This window comes from Gymnodraco acuticeps, unplaced genomic scaffold (genome assembly GCF_902827175.1).
Source record: "Gymnodraco acuticeps unplaced genomic scaffold, fGymAcu1.1, whole genome shotgun sequence".
In the NCBI taxonomy this organism is placed as follows: Eukaryota; Metazoa; Chordata; class Actinopteri; order Perciformes; family Bathydraconidae; genus Gymnodraco; species Gymnodraco acuticeps.
In genome coordinates, this window is record NW_022989810.1 from 5,431,433 (window position 1) to 5,449,120 (window position 17,688).

At 42.3% G+C, this 17,688-nt stretch overlaps 1 protein-coding gene across 1 annotated transcript in view; it reads left to right on the top strand.

Moving 5' to 3' along the window:
* Positions 1-268: 268 nt before the first annotated feature.
* The window catches only part of depdc1b (DEP domain containing 1B), a 38,663-nt gene continuing 21,243 nt past the window's right edge, over positions 269-17,688 (top strand). The window contains exons 1-8 of the mRNA XM_034229720.1: positions 269-447; positions 5,037-5,302; positions 6,197-6,341; positions 6,940-7,067; positions 7,348-7,478; positions 7,567-7,614; positions 8,275-8,419; positions 8,511-8,664. Of these exons, the coding sequence (XP_034085611.1) occupies positions 400-447; positions 5,037-5,302; positions 6,197-6,341; positions 6,940-7,067; positions 7,348-7,478; positions 7,567-7,614; positions 8,275-8,419; positions 8,511-8,664 (1,065 nt within the window). The 5' untranslated portion in view covers positions 269-399. The remainder of the gene's footprint in view (positions 448-5,036; positions 5,303-6,196; positions 6,342-6,939; positions 7,068-7,347; positions 7,479-7,566; positions 7,615-8,274; positions 8,420-8,510; positions 8,665-17,688) is intronic.

Genomic DNA, 17,688 nt, shown 5'->3' on the forward strand with positions numbered 1-17,688 from the left:
TTTCCTCTGTTTCGGGATCCCTCTGTTAACAGTTTTTGAATACTTTTCTCTATATGCAAAGTTTATATTATAATAGAAGTAGTAGCAGCATTGTAGCCTATTAGTAATTAGTAGTGGAAGCAGCACTAAAGAAGCAGCAGTTGGTTGAATGTCGCTTTCTGTATTGTCTTTCTCTATCTCTATTGACAAATGCTGCATTCCTCTTGGTCACGTGACCAGCCCGCTGTCTAATCACATCGTTCAAATGGAGTGACGCAGGAAATTCAAAGTCGGCAGCAACGTCTCTGCTAAGAGGTTTGGCCTGCAGCATTTTCACCGGCAGCTGAAGCTTTTTAAAAGCTTCTAAAAGTTATTTATCTCCATGTTTTCATACGAGGGAATCGGGATTTCACTATAAGAATGAATGGTAAAGTTATTGGAACGGGTCCATACCGGGCAACCAAGCTGGTGAGTCTGTTGTTTCATGTTGGAAGCGTTACATAACGTTCTTTCCAGCTTTCATTTCATTACGTTTTAAGCTAACAGTTGTTTTACTTTTGCTCTGGTAACGTGACTGAGTTTACGCGTTTTAAATAGTCGGCACCAAATAATAGGACATTTACTAAAAGGGCTCGAAATGTATGTTCAACCAAAGCAACTTGTTATGAAAAAGTTCAGCTCTGCTTTTCTGTGGTTGACCTGACTTTATCAGAACTATTTAGTAAGTGTTGTTTAGCATTTATAATCACTCAATTTACATAAGTATTCCCAAGTGTTTACGTAAAGGGACATTGTTGTATCTACCAGGTTAATGGTGTGCTAATGTGTTCTCTGTGCTAATGCAACATGCATCCTTGGCAGTCACTATCAGCTATTTAATTACATGATAAAGAAAAACACAACATGCAATATTGTTTCTGGCTTTTTTGAATATTTAACCCCTTTCAACACCATTCAATCACTGCATGGTTTACATTAATGCAACACCCACACACATAATCTATATGTTGTTACGCAATAGTGAGCATACCACATTAACAACAGGCTGGTATTTTATTTTTTTAGATGCACATTTGAATCCCAGTGAGTTATTTACAAACCACATGGTTCCCCATAAGCCTTTTTGATAGCACTCACTTAATTCTTAAATACTAAAAGCACAGGTGTTCCTTATATATTTAACGAGCGCTATGTTCCACTTAAGCCTCCAGCATGCACAATAGCAGGGTCCTGAAACAAAAGCAGCTTAATGGAATTCAGCCATTGTCCATTTTATTATTTGAACCTCTGCCTTTCTTTCTGTGACAATGTCAACATGTCTTTGTTACCATGTCAGGACAATCTCTTTAGAAAAGCCCTCTGCTTGGTCAATAATAATGAGATGAAGTTTGACAGTGTACTGTAGTGGACAGGTTCTCTAAGATGGTCCATTTTACAGTGTACTGTGGCAAAAATGGTGTACCAAAATATTTTTACATTTACCTGATTGTTTTCTGCCTAGTTTATTCAGCTAGAGTTAGGTCTCATACAGCATGGAGCATGTTGAAATACAGTTTATTGAAGTGTTCTTAACAAACTAAAGTTAGTACCTTGTAAAAACATATTTATTTTCCCCCAATGCCCGTTTTTCTCAGGAGACACACATTCCACTTCCCCAAAAAATACCGATGAGCTGGAGAGACATGCCGAGAGATTTTCTTTATTAATGAAAGAATACTTCTGCCTCTTCCCCCAATTGGCTCCAGACTTACTTGTTGGCTTTTAAATGTCTCAAGTTTTTCAATTTTTCACATTTGACGTTTATTTATTTTCAAAATTCGACCAACAGAAGTGGGCAGTAATTTGCTTCAAACAACAGTGTGATAATCTCCTGGGTTGTAATGACCTTGTAAAACCAAAATGTCCTGCTCCATCCCTCTACTTCCATCTTCTTCTTTTTTTATCTACTACTACTTCTGGTGACTAGATGAGTGTAGTCTGGATACTGCGTGTGATTGTAATTAGAGATGTCCCGATCCCGATCTCCGGATCGGATCGGCCCCCGATACTGGGTTTTAAGGTGGATCGGGATCGGCAGATCCAATTAAAAGTCATGGCCGATCCATAGTTAATATTTCCCATGATTCCATTGTTACGTTGTTACGTTGTTTGTCGTTGTTGTTCTATTGCATCAGCCGCCATTATCGAGTTGGAAAAGTGGAACGGACACATATCGTTGGCTAGTTAAAATGTCTGCAGTTTGGCATCATTTTTAAAATAACTACAAGTGAGTCGCCGACTGCGACATGCAAAGTCTGTGGTGTGGAAGTCTCACGAGGTGGTGCTAACAGGGTCTCCTTCAACACCACAAACCTAATAAAACATCTTAAAAAGCACCACCCCGACGAACACGCCGCCTACTGTAAAGCGACAGCGTCTGCGACTGATGGACTCCATCAACAAACACTGCGGGACAGCTTGAAACGAAAGGCTTTACTTCCTCGAGACTCCGAGAGATTTCGCAAGATTACTGAGCTGATTGTGGAGTGCATAGCAGGGGACGACCAGCCAATTTCACTTGTGGAAAACTCCGGTTTTTGTCGTCTAATACATTATTTGGGTGCCTGTCTATTTCTTAATGTATACGAAATTAAATGCTGTTTGCCAACACAAAAAGTGATATCGGAAATCGGTATCGGAAAACCGGTATCGGGAAATATCGAGATCGGATCGGAACCTATATGAAAATATCGGAATCGGATCGGAAGCTAAAAAATGAGATCGGGACATCCCTAATTGTAATCGCTATTCAGAGACTAGTTATGTGCACATATTTACTGCTGCAACATAATATTGTATGAATAAAATTAGTAACATGCACAGTTTTTTACTACAACAAGCTCTATATGTGTGTCTGTTTTCCCAGTTACTAGAACAGTGTAACAAAGCCTCAATAACATTAAAAACAGGAACTCAGTGAATGTATCAAATGCTGCTATCTGGGCTCTATCAGCAGTGTTGCTAGATGTAGTTGGTTTCCTCCCAAATGGGCTTGTTTCATTAAGTTGGACGGGGAAAATTGCGTTGGGCTGGTAAATGAAATTTGGAATGCTTTTGTCAACATTTTGTTGGTTTTTGAACATATTGTGGAAACAATATTACCAAACAGTCCTGTCATTTTATGGTCGAGCCAATTGTGTTCACTCACTCATATTATTCACTCATTTATAAATAGTTGATTTTTACAAGTTGTACAATTTAATTAATCTTAACTGATAGCTAATGACCAAGTGTTTCCCACAGAATTTGATTCTATTTGTGGGGGCACCGCACCGCACATTAGTATTGGTGTTCCAGGCGGGATTTGAACTCGCAACCTTCAGATCATCAGCCCACCTCACTATCCATTAGACCAGTGATTCTCAAATGGGGGTACGCGGACCCCTGGGGGTATGTTTGGGTTCTGCAGGGGGTACGTGAGATTTACAACAACAACAAAAAAGGTTATTTAAAAAAATAATCTTAGTAAAATAAGTTAAATAGAAAACACAATTGTATATAAAACATTCCTAGAACCACCAAGGGGGTCCTCATATAAACATGTCAAATGTGTGTATTGTATTTTATAGTTTTTCACAATACTGACTTAAATTGAAAAACTCCTTAGAAAAATCTGTTTTATAAAAGTGTTATGTTATTTTTTTTCATGCATAAAATGAAAATATCCTTAGTTTGTTGTAATGCATACCACGAAGGAGTTAATACATCACACACTGAGGGAACATCACTATATTGTAATTATTTATATAGGCTTTTTCGATCAAAAATGTTCGGGATCGGTCAGGGGGTACTTGGCTGAGAAAATGTTTCAAAGGGGGTACATTACTGAAAAAAGTTTGAGAAGCACTGCATTAGACCACCAACATTCTTTTTTTTCTTTTTTTATGAGATCCATTTGTAGCGGATGATATTTAATTGTGGCGGCCTGCCACAAATAAATCAATGTATGATTGTATGTAGTTATCGTTGACTGACTGCACCCTTATCTTTGGTTATTTGATTCAAACATTAAGCTTTATATGATTGTGATCTTTTTACCCTTCTATTGCATATGTGAAGGTTTAATGTAGTTTCTGGTGGGTTATGATTTAAGGTAATTTTTTACTGAGTGAGGCTTGCAACTATCCATCTGATCTGGCAACACTGTCTATCATAGAAGCAGCCTAAGTGACATATTTACATGTCATATCTCACCCCTAGATTCCACCGGGTCCGTCTGCGGCGCGTTACGGCCGCGTTACGGCCATGTTACGGCTGCGCCATGGCGTCCGCAAGGATCGCGGCCACTCTAGTCAATGGGTGCTATTCCACCACACGCGGCGCGTTACGGCTCAGAAGCGTCCCAGAAGTGCCTCGGCGCAGGGCTCCTCTAAAATGAGGATGAATCCTATTTTTTACGCGGCGCAGCCGTAACATAAGGTCGGGCAGGCAGGAAGTGGAACGGTCGGAGCATATATATATATATAGCATATATATATATATATATACACACACACACACAAACTAATTTTGCAGACCCTATCCCTCCGTAGTCTTTCAAGTAGGAAGAGAAATGCCAGCGTTCTCCTCCGGTTTACAGGCATTGTGTAAATTATATATATAGAATAATTATGATGATGAATGCATTTTTTTACCACTAAAATACAGCAACACATCTTTGATTCATGTCGTTTATAACTGGGATATTACAATTATTATGAACTTTGTCTGTACAAATTAGCCTGTCCAGGAAATATGCCCAAATCAACAAAAACTGCGAGCCGGCAGGCAAGACGCTCCGCTTCTGAAATGCTTCTGAAACGCGCCCGGTAGGGTATGACGCCGGAGGAGGCCGGGCCAAAACCGCGGCGCAGCCGTAACGGGCCGCAGACGGATCCGGTGGAATCTAGGGGTTACAGTATTACACTAGATTGCAAACAAACACATCTGAATTCACTGTCTGTAGCAGAAGTTTTCTCAGCATTTGTCTCACCACATTGTCTCCCTCCCTCTGTCACATGTGTCCCCCACCTCTGCAGTGGAATGAAACCATTAAACTGTTCCGTGGAGGCTTGCCGCTGAGAAGGCACTGGGCGAACTTCCGCTCCTATGATTGCAGTTTCACAGGAGCTGAGGCTGTCGATTATCTGCACGATCTGCTGAGGCGCAATTACAACTTTGGGCCCGAAGTGACTCGCTACCAGACTCTGCAGCTGCTCAGGAAGTTCCTCAAGGCTCATGTAATCGAAGACATCAAAGGACGCCACGGGACAGAGGACTTTGAAGACAATGGCCATCTGTACAGGTACTTAATTGTCATCCTGTACTGTTCATGGTATTTGACACACTAGTGTCGCACGAGTGGTGCATTAATGTCGTATGTTTTAAGACTGACAGGGAAGCATCGCAAATGCTCCCTCGACATAAAGTAATGGGATTATTCCATTAGATTTCACAATATTGAAGGAAGATAAGATCTGTGGCGAACATGTTTATGATACAACATGTTTTATTCAGCAGAATAATCTAAACATTTGACCACAAATGTTGTTGTGGTTGAAGAGTAAATGCAATTGGCAGAAGTAGAAAGCTAACGTTAGGCTATAAACCAATGACATCAATGTCGCATAGGTTCATGTCACCACCGCTAAGCTAACAAACTTGTGATCAGCGAGATGACATTTAGTACTCTAATCTTAGTAACTTGTTAGCAACCATCATTTTTAAGACAAGGAAAAGCTTCAGACATTAATGGTTGAGTTTTTACTGACATATTCTAAGTTCAACAGACCTCACAACAGGCATTGAACAACAAACGAGTTCAATAAACCTTTGACTTCAAGGGAGGGAACCAGACGTGGTCAAATGCTCACTCCTTTCCGGGTTCTAGGACTCATTCCTGCACCACTCTATAGAGCGCTTTTGCTTTTGCTCTTGCTCTTACCTTAAGTCCCTCTTCCAATCCTACACCTCACAGCAGCATCACGTTCTTAGCTCAGTCAAATGAGGGAAAATAAGTATGGGTTAGGCTTTTTGAGCATTTGACATGATCTTATGAAACAATGATTCAAATATGGGTTATCAGGTGTTCGTACTGGGTAGTCGATTTAAGTGAAAATAAACGTGTTGTTGTTGCTTCTACAGAGTTGGCCCCTTCATCTTTTTCAGCTAAACCCAGTGCTGTTGTCTCTCTCTTCAGGTTCCCCCCACTGTCTCCCCTGAAATCCTTCCCAACAAAGCCTCTGTTTAGAGACTGCGGTGACCTTCCCAGACTCATTCGTTGGGATGACTACGAAGAATTACCTCAGCGGGAAAACATAGCACCACTGAAGTCTTCTGTCATGGTGAGAGGAAGACAAAGATGTGTCAGCTGCTCCACTGCCTTGCCTAGACTCACGCAGGGCTTAATGTGCTTAAGCGTATTCATGGAGAGCAAATGGCAAGAGGAGATGATTTCAAGTCTCTACTCTGATGCAGTTACAGCTGTAATCAGTCATTCTGCACTTTTAAAGCAAAGTGCATTGAGAGGTAATGCAGTACAAGAGGCCTATATTTGTACTTACTGCAGCTGAAGTTTATTTGTTGAACTTCATTTTATGGTGCAGCTTTATGGATGTGTGTTTAATAGCATTATATTGAAGGGCTTTTCTAATACTTTGTTCACTATATTTGCATTTATGGAGAAAAAAACTGCGGAAATCTATACACCAACAGTGCAATACAATACTGTGGAACGACAACAAAAACTACAGTTTGAAAAAAACCCTGATTAATGTTAACATGTGATTCAAACATTGACAGAAATGAAATGAATGCTGTTTGTTTTTGTGCCTTTGTATTGTACTTTAGGCAGTTACACACTGCCTACATTTTGTTCTGCCCTCGTAATCTAAGTCAAAAGTAACCTTTTCTCATTCATGTATCCATTTCTTTTTTAATCAGACCTCAGATCTGTGGAATAAGAGGCACAGTGTTGCTATTGGGGATGTGAATGAATGCAAGCTCATACGAAGGAAGGAGATAACTACGAAGCAAGTGGACCACATCTGGAAATCAATGACAGCTGAGCAGTATGTAACCTATCCAGAACCTTTCGTAAACACTTCATCTGTTCATGTTGTTTTTAACATTTGCTCCAAATCAGTGGTTCCCTAACATATTTTCTACCATGACACATACTTACTTTTTTCTTTTAAATTGGCTTATATTTAATATTAACATGTTAAGGTTTCTGGTGTTGTGTTAATGTTGAGATGAGAGCCAGATCACACATATATGCAATACCATGCAGATAGGGATGTTTACAATGTTCACCACTCTAGATAATTAATGGCAACTCTTTTGTTTCAGTTTACAGAGAGTGTTGGGCCTAAATTCACTGGATGGCGTTTTAAACCCTACGCATGTGAACGGCAAGCACATCGTTCACAACGTGTTCAGCGTTAATAAGACGGGCATAGTCGTACTGGAGAACAAAGCAGGTATGATGCTTTGCTTCACAATAAAAAAAGAAAATGTGTTTTGTTGCAACATATATTACAACTCCCCTATCTTCTTTTGCATCTCCAGAGGACATGCCATATTGGGTGGTATCAGCAATGAAATGCCTCGCCAATTGTAAGTGTACATTTTATACTCACTTTTGAAAAAACTCACCATCTGCTTCAGGACTGCAGTGAGTCTTCCACCTCAAGGACATAAGTACAATCTTAAACCTGAGAGCTTATGCTACAGTTACTTCACTAATGATCATTTTGAAAAAGTAGGTTCCAGATGGTAGATATCTTACTTTGAGTTTAACTGTTTACATAATGTGAGTGATTCCGCACACATAAACCATAAAAACCTAAGTAGCTGGTTTGCATTTTGATCTGCACGATCACATTAACTGGGGTTTGTCGTCGACATTCAATGTGAATGTCCTTAAAGTGAGAGACGGACAAATAATGTGTTAATAAGAGATGCCTGGAACTGATCCTGAACAATACAGAACACACCATTTTTAAACACACACACGGTGCTGAAAAAGAAGCAGGGATTGTACGCACATTCTTCCCTGTGAATCTTCCCATGCCAACAGCACTTTCATAGGCATGGTTCAAAGCTAGCAAAGAGGCCCCATAGTGAAAGTTCATTGCAGTCACATCATTAAAGCTCAAGGAATATATCACTTACATGTAATGCAGTTGAGGTGAAATTACAATAAATCTGGATACATTGCTATAACAGGGATAACTGTATATTTGCTATTGTCTTGCATTCTGTGTGCTTTCTCAGGGCCGAATGGCAATGGAAGCAAACAGCCGGCGTATCCTGGTTTTGAGAGGGATGTTCTGAAAACAGTAGCGGATTACTTCCAGAGGCTCAAAGAACCACTGCTGACTTACCATCTCTACGAAGTCTTTGTCAACATTCTCAGTGAGTGCTTCACCACATGCATCTACTGATATGTGTGTGAACAGTGTGTGTTTGACTCTCTTCTTCCTCATGTCTCTGCAGGTCTGCAGCAGCAGCAGGAGGGTGGCTACTGAAGCTCTGCAGCTCAGCACCCTCCTACTGCCCCCCCCCAACAGAAGACGCCTCCAGCTTCTCCTGCGGCTCATGGCGCGTGCGTGCCAGAATCCCCACCTGCCCCCCCTCAATGACGCCATCGCCACCCGCACACTGGTACACGTATCCAAAGTTTTAACATTCTGTTTCTGTGACTTTTCAAGGACACTGTAACAAACACTTTAAGTCCCCATTACCTTTTGTAAAACTTTGCATAGAAGAGGTTTTGTTTGCTATAGTCGTTGTATATTTGTATTTAATTAAAAAAAACCTATCGAGAACTCTAACACAGTATGGAAGGGGAGCAAGGACACACACATTCTAGCTTCTGGGCACAGAGGAATATTGTTTGTTCAGAATCATATCATGGTACCTGTGAAAACGGAAAGTGGGCAATTTTTAAAAAAAAATGTGAATTGGAATACAAAGCAGTCGGGATCTGTAGACGATATAGAAAGAAATTCCTAGGATTAGAGTGCAAAGATGATGTTTATTGCAGCTCTATTGCATTCAAATTACATTTGAAGCTTTATTCATAACATTTAAATGCCAAGCTGTTTTATTTTTTTGCATGTCTATTCATTCTGTTTAAAGCCGGCATTTCTGCACAGTGGCAGATAACAAGGAGCTACACTAATATAATTTTGTGTGACTGGCGAAGCCACACACAGTCTATTATTCGACATACTTATCTCATCTTATTCTCCTTCTTCCGCCACAAATGTTGTCATGCTACTCATCCGGCAATGCTGACACGAAACACAAAAAACACATCAAAACGTGCGGAATGACTGGGATCGGGTTGCTTTTTCTGCGATCATTTCCCCATAGGAATGAATGGGAAATCCATTTGAACAGAGCTAAAAAGATTCACCCCAATTCGACCCCATACAGATTCCGCATACTTCAACATAGAACAGAAATTACATGTTTAAACGGTTCTCGAGACTATGGACTTCATTAGACTAATTGGATATTAGCTAGTACGGTTCTCACGTAGTCGCAGCTTACGTTTTGTGAACATTTCACACTGTTTCCCATTTTTATAATGTGTGTGAGAGTTAAGACTTAGAGTGGGTGACATCACGGCTAGAGGGGAGAGGAGCTGGAAAATCTGAAGAGTTGTTTCCCAATTATTGCTCAGCTGGCCACAATCTTCACTCTTCATACATAATTTGGTGATCATAATGTAGGGAAATTTGTCACGGCCGCACCAATATGCTAATTTAATCAAATGGACTTACATATAGCAAACACAGAGTCATCGGTGTTCATCTGGTATCCTGAATACTCGGGTAGGATATTTAGCTGATTGGAGTTACAGTTTTTTACTTGGAAGCAATAATGCAGCACAATATTGTCAATACATTCCCTGACAGGCTGTCTCTCATTCACTGGCAGGGCGTTGCCGTGGAAACGCTTTGAACACACCTGTCGGTCGTTAACTAAATCCAGTGGTAATCTAAAGATGTTCAGAAACGATGCAGGAATGTGGTACAAGAATCCAAAAATGTAATGGATAAACAGTTAAAATAATAATACAAATAGTCAGCTAAAATGAATGGATATTCTTTGTTGTACCTCAATAATACAACTAATGCTATTAACAGGGGTGCACATAACTTTTTTTAGTGAGTTACTCAGATGTGTACCAGGAGACAGCGTTTGGTACTCACCCCACACGAAGTGTGGTCCTCCTCAGTGTCTCCTTCACTATCCTCTATTTATACTTCTTGCATGCTAGATGATGAAGATGCACCTCCCTGTCTCTTTTTAAGCCTCCGATTTGCTTTCTCCAAAACTGTGAAGTCCTTGCATTTCCTGAGGCCAAGTTGAAGGATCAAATACTAAGAAATTATCACATGACTTGAAGTCACATCTGATTTCAGATGTCAATCAATCAATCAATGAATGTTTATTTATATAGCCCAATATCACAAATGTTACATTTGTCTCAGTGGCAGAGGTCGCGTTAACCGAATATTTTCCATCTATGACGGATTTTTTTTAACAATGACGGACACATCTGAAAGCAGTCCGTCATTTTGACAGATTAGAACAAACTCGGAAAACAGCGCTAAAGTTTCCCCGCACCGAGGCTCCGGTGTTATGCCGTGTTATGCATGCCCTCCAAAAAGGAATTTATACCGTTTACAAACCTAACTGTGCCGTACAAATCATTGAAATGTCTGTGAGTTTTGGCTTTACGCTGTGCACGCTCCCGCGAGGTGCAGCAGCCATGCATAACACGGCGCATGTGAACTGTCCCCCCCTGTTGACAGTTCACGAGCATGCTTCCCCCCCCCAACAGAGTTGTGTAAAGGCCGACGGGTAATTCTGGATTTTGACGGAAGTTTTACGATCCTGTCCGTCAAAATGACGGGCAGCGAAAAAGTCTAGCGCAACCTCTGCTCAGTGGTCTTCACAGTTTGTACAAAATATCAGTATGACAATACGACACCCTGTTACGTTCCCTATTGGCTAGGGGAACAAAAGGGGAACTACACGACCAGAGTAGAATTGGTATGTGTTACAAGCAGTGTTGTGCTAGTCACTGAAAACCAGTAACTAGTTACCATTACTAGTTACTTCATTTCAAAAGTAACTCAGTTACTTTACTAGTTACTTACACAAAAAAGTAATGCGTTACTGTGAAAAGTAACGTTTTAGTTACTTACACAAAGGGCTCCCATTAATGCCCTTATAGCCTTCATTTCAGTACTGTTATTGCATTAGAGAATAATACAATCTGTTGATCAACTTGACATGCATTATATGCAATCTGGATTGCATCGATATTAGCTGGCTTTCCATTTTTGTATATTCTTTCTCCAGGTAGTTGGAAAAAGTTTTCCGTCCCATATGCCGTGTGCCGCCCGGACATGCTATCATGCTAACTAGCTCCCTGAAAGCGGGTGACTCCACTGTAGCAATAGCCTGCATGTGTTCTACAACATACCGTGCAATGGCTTTATCGACTTTTCCCTGGCCAGCAGTCCCTTGGTTAAAATCCAGCCGCTGTTGCTTAGGTGGAGGTGGAGTGGCATCGGCTGAGTCTCTGTGGTCTTAGCTACTAGCTTCGTCCCAGCATGTTGTTTTTGCAGATGTTTTAAGAGATTTGAATTACTGGTTTGGGCAGTAGATAGGATCTTTGACCTGCCAAGACACAACTTACATTTAACTAAAATGTTCTTTTCTTTGTGCTCGAAAAAAGTGAAATAGTGAGAATATCTCCAGGTGGAGAAACTAGACTTGAGCTTCGCCGCCGCCATGATAGTCTTGTTAGTAAACAACACAAACACGCCCACAGCCCGTCTCCGCATGTGACACAGGAAGTATCTAAGTACATTTACTCAAGTACTGTACTTAAGTACAGTTCTCATCTCTGTTCGCCTGGCTGTTGACTATATAAAAAAAACGAACGGAGTAACGCACCATGTAGTAACGGTAACTGAGTTACTGAATTTAAAAAGTAATGCGTTAGAGTACTAGTTACTGCCAAAAATAACGGCGTTACAGTAACGCGTTACTTTGTAACGCGTTACAGTAACGCGTTACTTTGTAACGCGTTAGTCCCAACACTGGTTACAAGCGGTTTACTTGTAACTGCAAATGAGTAAAATGATATACACAAACAGTTTGGCCCAACAACTATTACTATCTAACAAAAGGGTCTCCAAAAGAGAGTTGCCCACTACTATACAAAAAGGAAAGAAAATACCTCACTTCTAAAGTGGAACAAAACAATAAACCAAACAAGGCTGTGGGAGAACAGAGCTGGTGCTGATCAACAGGTGCTAATCACCTGGGTCTAAGCAATATACACACAAATACTGGTCTACAGGTGCTAATCACCTGGGTCTAAGTAATATACACACAAATGCTGGTCTACAGGTGCTAATCACCTGGATCTAAGCAATATACACACAAATGCTAAACACAGAACTACTACAACACACTGCTACTCAGTGTAGCTAACACAGGACCCTACTGAACACACTGCTAAGCAGTCTAACGAATCACAGAGTATGGCGGTAGTATAGCGAGAGGCTTGAGGCGTCTGTCCCATAATACAGAGCCTCCAGAGTGGTGATAGTCCGCGGCCTTTGTACTCCTCCCCAGCAGGTGTGCACCGGCTGTGCGCTGCGATTGGACGACGTCAATCCAATCACCATCTTCAGAGACGGACCAGGAGATGGGCAGCCAATGATGTTGGCGCAACCACACAGCTCATTTACATAAACACACACACAGCTGAAAACATTCACAGGCAGATTAAGGAGCAGACAAACAGCAACCGTAACACCCCCCCCCCCCTTAAGACACAAACCCACAGTTTTGTGAACCTAACACACTAACAAACTCCTAATAACACATACTAACATCTCAACTCAACCTGGACAAGCATCGGCCAACACATTCTCTGAACCCTTTATTGACGGGTGTCTACTGTGGTAGTCCCGCACAATCAGAGCCCAGTGCAGGAGACGCTGATTGTGCTTGGACACGCTGGGGCAGAATATAAATGAATCGTAACATGTAAACATCACAATTGGCCAAAGACTGGGTCCAACATGAACCTTAACATGTTGTAGAGCTAACACCAACACCAGGATTCGATGAACTAGCTGACGCTCTCGGGTTACCGGGAGTGTCGAGAAGTCTAGAGGCTTGTCTGAGCCGGCGTGTTGCGCCGGTCTCGCGACATCCTCACGAGGAGGAGGGGGAGCCACAATTTCTGGCTTCTCCCCGGACACAGCTTCATCGGAAAACACAGGCACAATCACAGGCTCAGATAATGAGACATCAGGAACACTTTTACTCGCCTGTGCACGGGTATGGGTGATCAGGCCAATACCGTTTGGCGGGGACATATTCTGCCGCTGCTCTTTACGCTTCAGAGCTGCGCAGTTGGCGATGACATGTCCAAACTGATGGCAATAGTAGCACTCTCTTTCCTCTCTTGCTACGCTATACACATTCAACGGCTCAGTAGATGGTGCGGCTGTTACACGGCGCGCTCTCTCAGTAGAGACCGGGGAAAACACAGATTTATGCGTCAGCACATACTCATCAGCTAACGCAGCAGCAGCAGAGAGAGAGTTTACCTTTTGTTCATTTACGTACTCAGCAATGCGGTCAGGCAAACATTTCTTGAATTCCTCCAACATAATCAATTCCCTCAGAGAAGAATAATCAGTAGCTTTACATGAGGCAATCCACTTATCAAACCACATCCCTTTTACTCTGGCCAACTCCACATGAGTTTGGTGAGGACCCTTCCTAAGGTGTCTAAACTTTTGCCGGTAAGCTTCGGGAACGAGTTCGTATACTCTGAGAATGGCAACCTTCACCAAGGCATAATCTAGACTGTCCTCCAACGTAAGAGCCGCAACTGCTCCTTGAGCTTTTCCAAATAGTTTGCACGTGACCATCAGAGCCCAAACTTTAGCCGGCCACCGCAACGCTGTAGCAATGCGCTCGAATGCGCTAAAATAGGCATCCACCTCAGTCTCAGTGAAGATTGGCACTAGCTAAATGTTTTTACTCTCATCAAAGGCAGGTGAATGAGAAGGAGATGATAGGCTTCCTCCGGCATGGCCAACAGCATCGGATGCGCGCAGCTCAGAGTCTAGCTCCAGCTGACGCATTCTGACTTCCTTGTTGATTTCCAGCTTTCTTAGTTCCAACTGAAACTGATACTGCCTGTCTTGCCCCTTGTCTTTTGCCTCTAACTGAAGTCGTGCTAGACGGACCTTGAGTCTACTCCCTTCCCGGGAATCTAGACTACCAGGAGACGGTGGACTATAGCGAGGCGGCGCGGACGGTGCTTTACACTGCTCGCTCCCCTTGCTGTCACTACCCTCTCCCTTAGCAAGGACATTCGGCACAGTGAGCTCAGCTTGAGCAGGCAACACCAGAAAACCCTTTTCCACCAACTCATCCACCACCAGAGCCTTTAACTCTTTTTTTAATGTTTGCCTAGTCAGTGAGAGACTGAAATGTTGCGCTAGCTCATGTAAATCATCTTTACCACACCGGTCTAGCTGCTCATAAGAAGGACAGACCAAAAACGACTCAAAATCGAAAGTTGCCATTAGGGCTGAACGATTAATCGATTTTAAATCGAAATCGCGATTCGAGATGATGCGATTATCAAATCGCAAAGCCTGCGATTTTCTTTTACTTTTTTTTTGTTCTTCTTGTGTGTCAAGTCATCCACACCAATCAGAAGTCCTGTGCTCCACATGTACCAGCCATTGTTAATCAATCAGAAGTGGCCCATGATAGAAGGTGATAGACAGATTGATCCAATCACCTGCCAAGTGCTTTTGAAAGTGCCTGCCCTTTCCAAATGGCTTCCAATGGAGCTTTCCTAGATAGTTTGGTGAAACAAACCATCTGAGTCAGGTTAGTAATGCTCCATCACATGTTCTACATCTAAAAGGGTGAATCTTTAACTGAAGCTTGACTTTAAGCAACCCAACGGAAGTTTCATGTAAGTTTAATTCTTTCACTCGTAGCTCGGGCTGCGGGGGTGCTACGGGAGTACGTTGATACGACCTTCCTAGCCGGAGTTATGGCCGCATTTTACAATAAACTTCCGTTGGGTCGCTTAAAAATAAATATCGCAAATCGCAATCGCAATATTTGTCAGAAAAATCGCAATTAGATTTTTTTCCCAAAATCGTGCAGCCCTAGTTGCCATACTCAGCTAAAACTGCACACAACCTTACCAAATTGTTTTTAGCTGTACAAAACCACTTATAACCCCAGGAAAGTAGTTAATATCCCGGACGAGAGCCCCCACGTGTTACGTTCCCTATTGGCTAGGGGAACAAAAGGGAAACGACACGACCAGAGTAGAATTGGTATGTGTTACAAGCGGTTTACTTGTAACTGCAAATGAGTAAAATGATATACACAAACAGTTTGGCCCAACAACGGGTCAAACTGTTACTATCTAACAAAAGGGTCTCCAAAAGAGAGTTGCCCATATACAAAAAGGAAAGAAAATACCTCACTTCTAAAGTGGAACAAAACAATAAACCAAACGAGGCTGTGGGAGAACAGAGCTGGTGCTGATCAACAGATGCTAATCACCTGGGTCTAAGCAATATACACACAAATACTGGTCTACAGGTGCTAATCACCTGGGTCTAAGTAATATACACACAAATGCTGGTCTACAGGTGCTAAGCACCTGGATCTAAGCAATATACACACAAATGCTAAACACAGAACTACTACAACACACTGCTACTCAGTGTAGCTAACACAGGACCCTACTGAACACACTGCTAAGCAGTCTAACGAATCACAGAGTATGGCGGTAGTATAGCGAGAGGCTTGAGGCGTCTGTCTCCCATAATACAGAGCCTCCAGAGTGGTGATAGTCCGCGGCCTTTGTACTCCTCCCCAGCAGGTGTGCGCCGGCTGTGCGCTGCGATTGGACGACGTCAATCCAATCACCATCTTCAGAGACGGACCAGGAGATGGGCAGCCAATGATGTTGGCGCAACTACACAGCTCATTTACATAAACACACACACAGCTGAAAACACTCACAGGCAGATTAAGGAGCAGACAAACAGCAACCGTAACAGACCCTCACATCGTACAAGGAAAAACTTCCAGAGAAAACCCCACAGTTTAAAGGGGAAAATGGGAGAAACCTCAGGGAGAGCAACAGAGGAAGGATCCCTCTCCCAGGACGGACAGACGTGCAATAGATGCCGTGTGTAAATTGAAAAGATAATACATTTACAACATAGGTAGTCCAAATGTTTGGAAATGCATGTGTCTATAATAAGAAGATGAATCCACGAGGATGTCAGCAATCTTGTAGGAGCCATCAGGGAAGTAGTATGGTGAGAGTCTGGCAGGACCGCAGAAACAGGTTCAGCCACGACTCGAAGTCCAGGACTCAGATCCAGTGCTCAGGATAGAGGATCCAGGACACACGACCACAGCAACAGGATTAGCCTCGACTCAGGATCCCGGCGTATATATGGACACAAAAAAAAGATTTGGGGCGAAACTGGGTTAATCGGAACATGAGAGTACACAGGTACAAACAGCCAGAAGGACGGAGTAAGATGCCCCCCCCAACAGTCCAAGCCTATAGCAGCTAAACTAACGTGTCTACATGCATGCACTCCCTTAGGATAGGTTGAGGGAAAATGGTAGCAAGTAAGAAGTAGGAAACAGGTGGAGAGGCACACAGGGAGAAAGGTCCCCACTGGAACCTGAATTGGTTAGAGGTAAGGAGTAGGTCTGTGGCTACGTTCCACACTCCCGGGCCGGGCTAGGCCTTCTCTGCAACCTGTTACCCTCTATTAGAACCTCGAGAGGTCAGAGAGGGGAAAGGTTTGGATAAAGTTTTAAATATAAGATCTAAGTTTTTAGGATTTAAGTGAAAGAGTAAGAACTAAAATGTATAGGTGAAGAGACACAACGTATCTACGTCAATGCACTCTTATTAGATTATTTTATTTTATCACTATAAGCTTTATCAAAAAGGAAGGTCTTAAGCGCACTCTTAAAAACGGATAGGCTGTCTGCCGCCCGAACACAAACTGGAATCTGATTCCACAAATGTGGAGCTTGATAAGAAAAGGCTCTGGCTATGTTGTACTTTTAGAGACTCTAGGAACAACCAACAACCCTGCATTCTTGGAACGCAATGCCCTAGTAGGACAGTAGGGTATAATGAGTTCTTTAAGGTAAGATGGCGCCTGCCCATTAAGGGCTTTGTAGGCGAGAAGAAGAATTTTAAATTCTATCCTGTGTTCTATAGGGAGCCAGTGTAAGGCAGCCAGAACAGGAGTAATGTGGTCCCTTTTCCTAACTCTGGTTAGTACACGAGCTGCAGCATTTTGAATCAGCTGAAGCGACTTGACTGACTTCTTGGTACACCCTGATAATAAAGAGTTGCAATAATCCAGCCTAGAAGTAACAAATGCATGGACTAGTTTCTCTGCATCGTTTTAAGGCAAGATATGCCTAATTTTGGCAATGTTACGTAGATGGAAGTAGGCGGTCCTTGAGATTGATTTTATGGGGGCGTTAAAGGATAAATCCTGATCAAATATAACACCAAGATTCCTTACAGTCTCACTGGAGGCCAAATGAATGCCA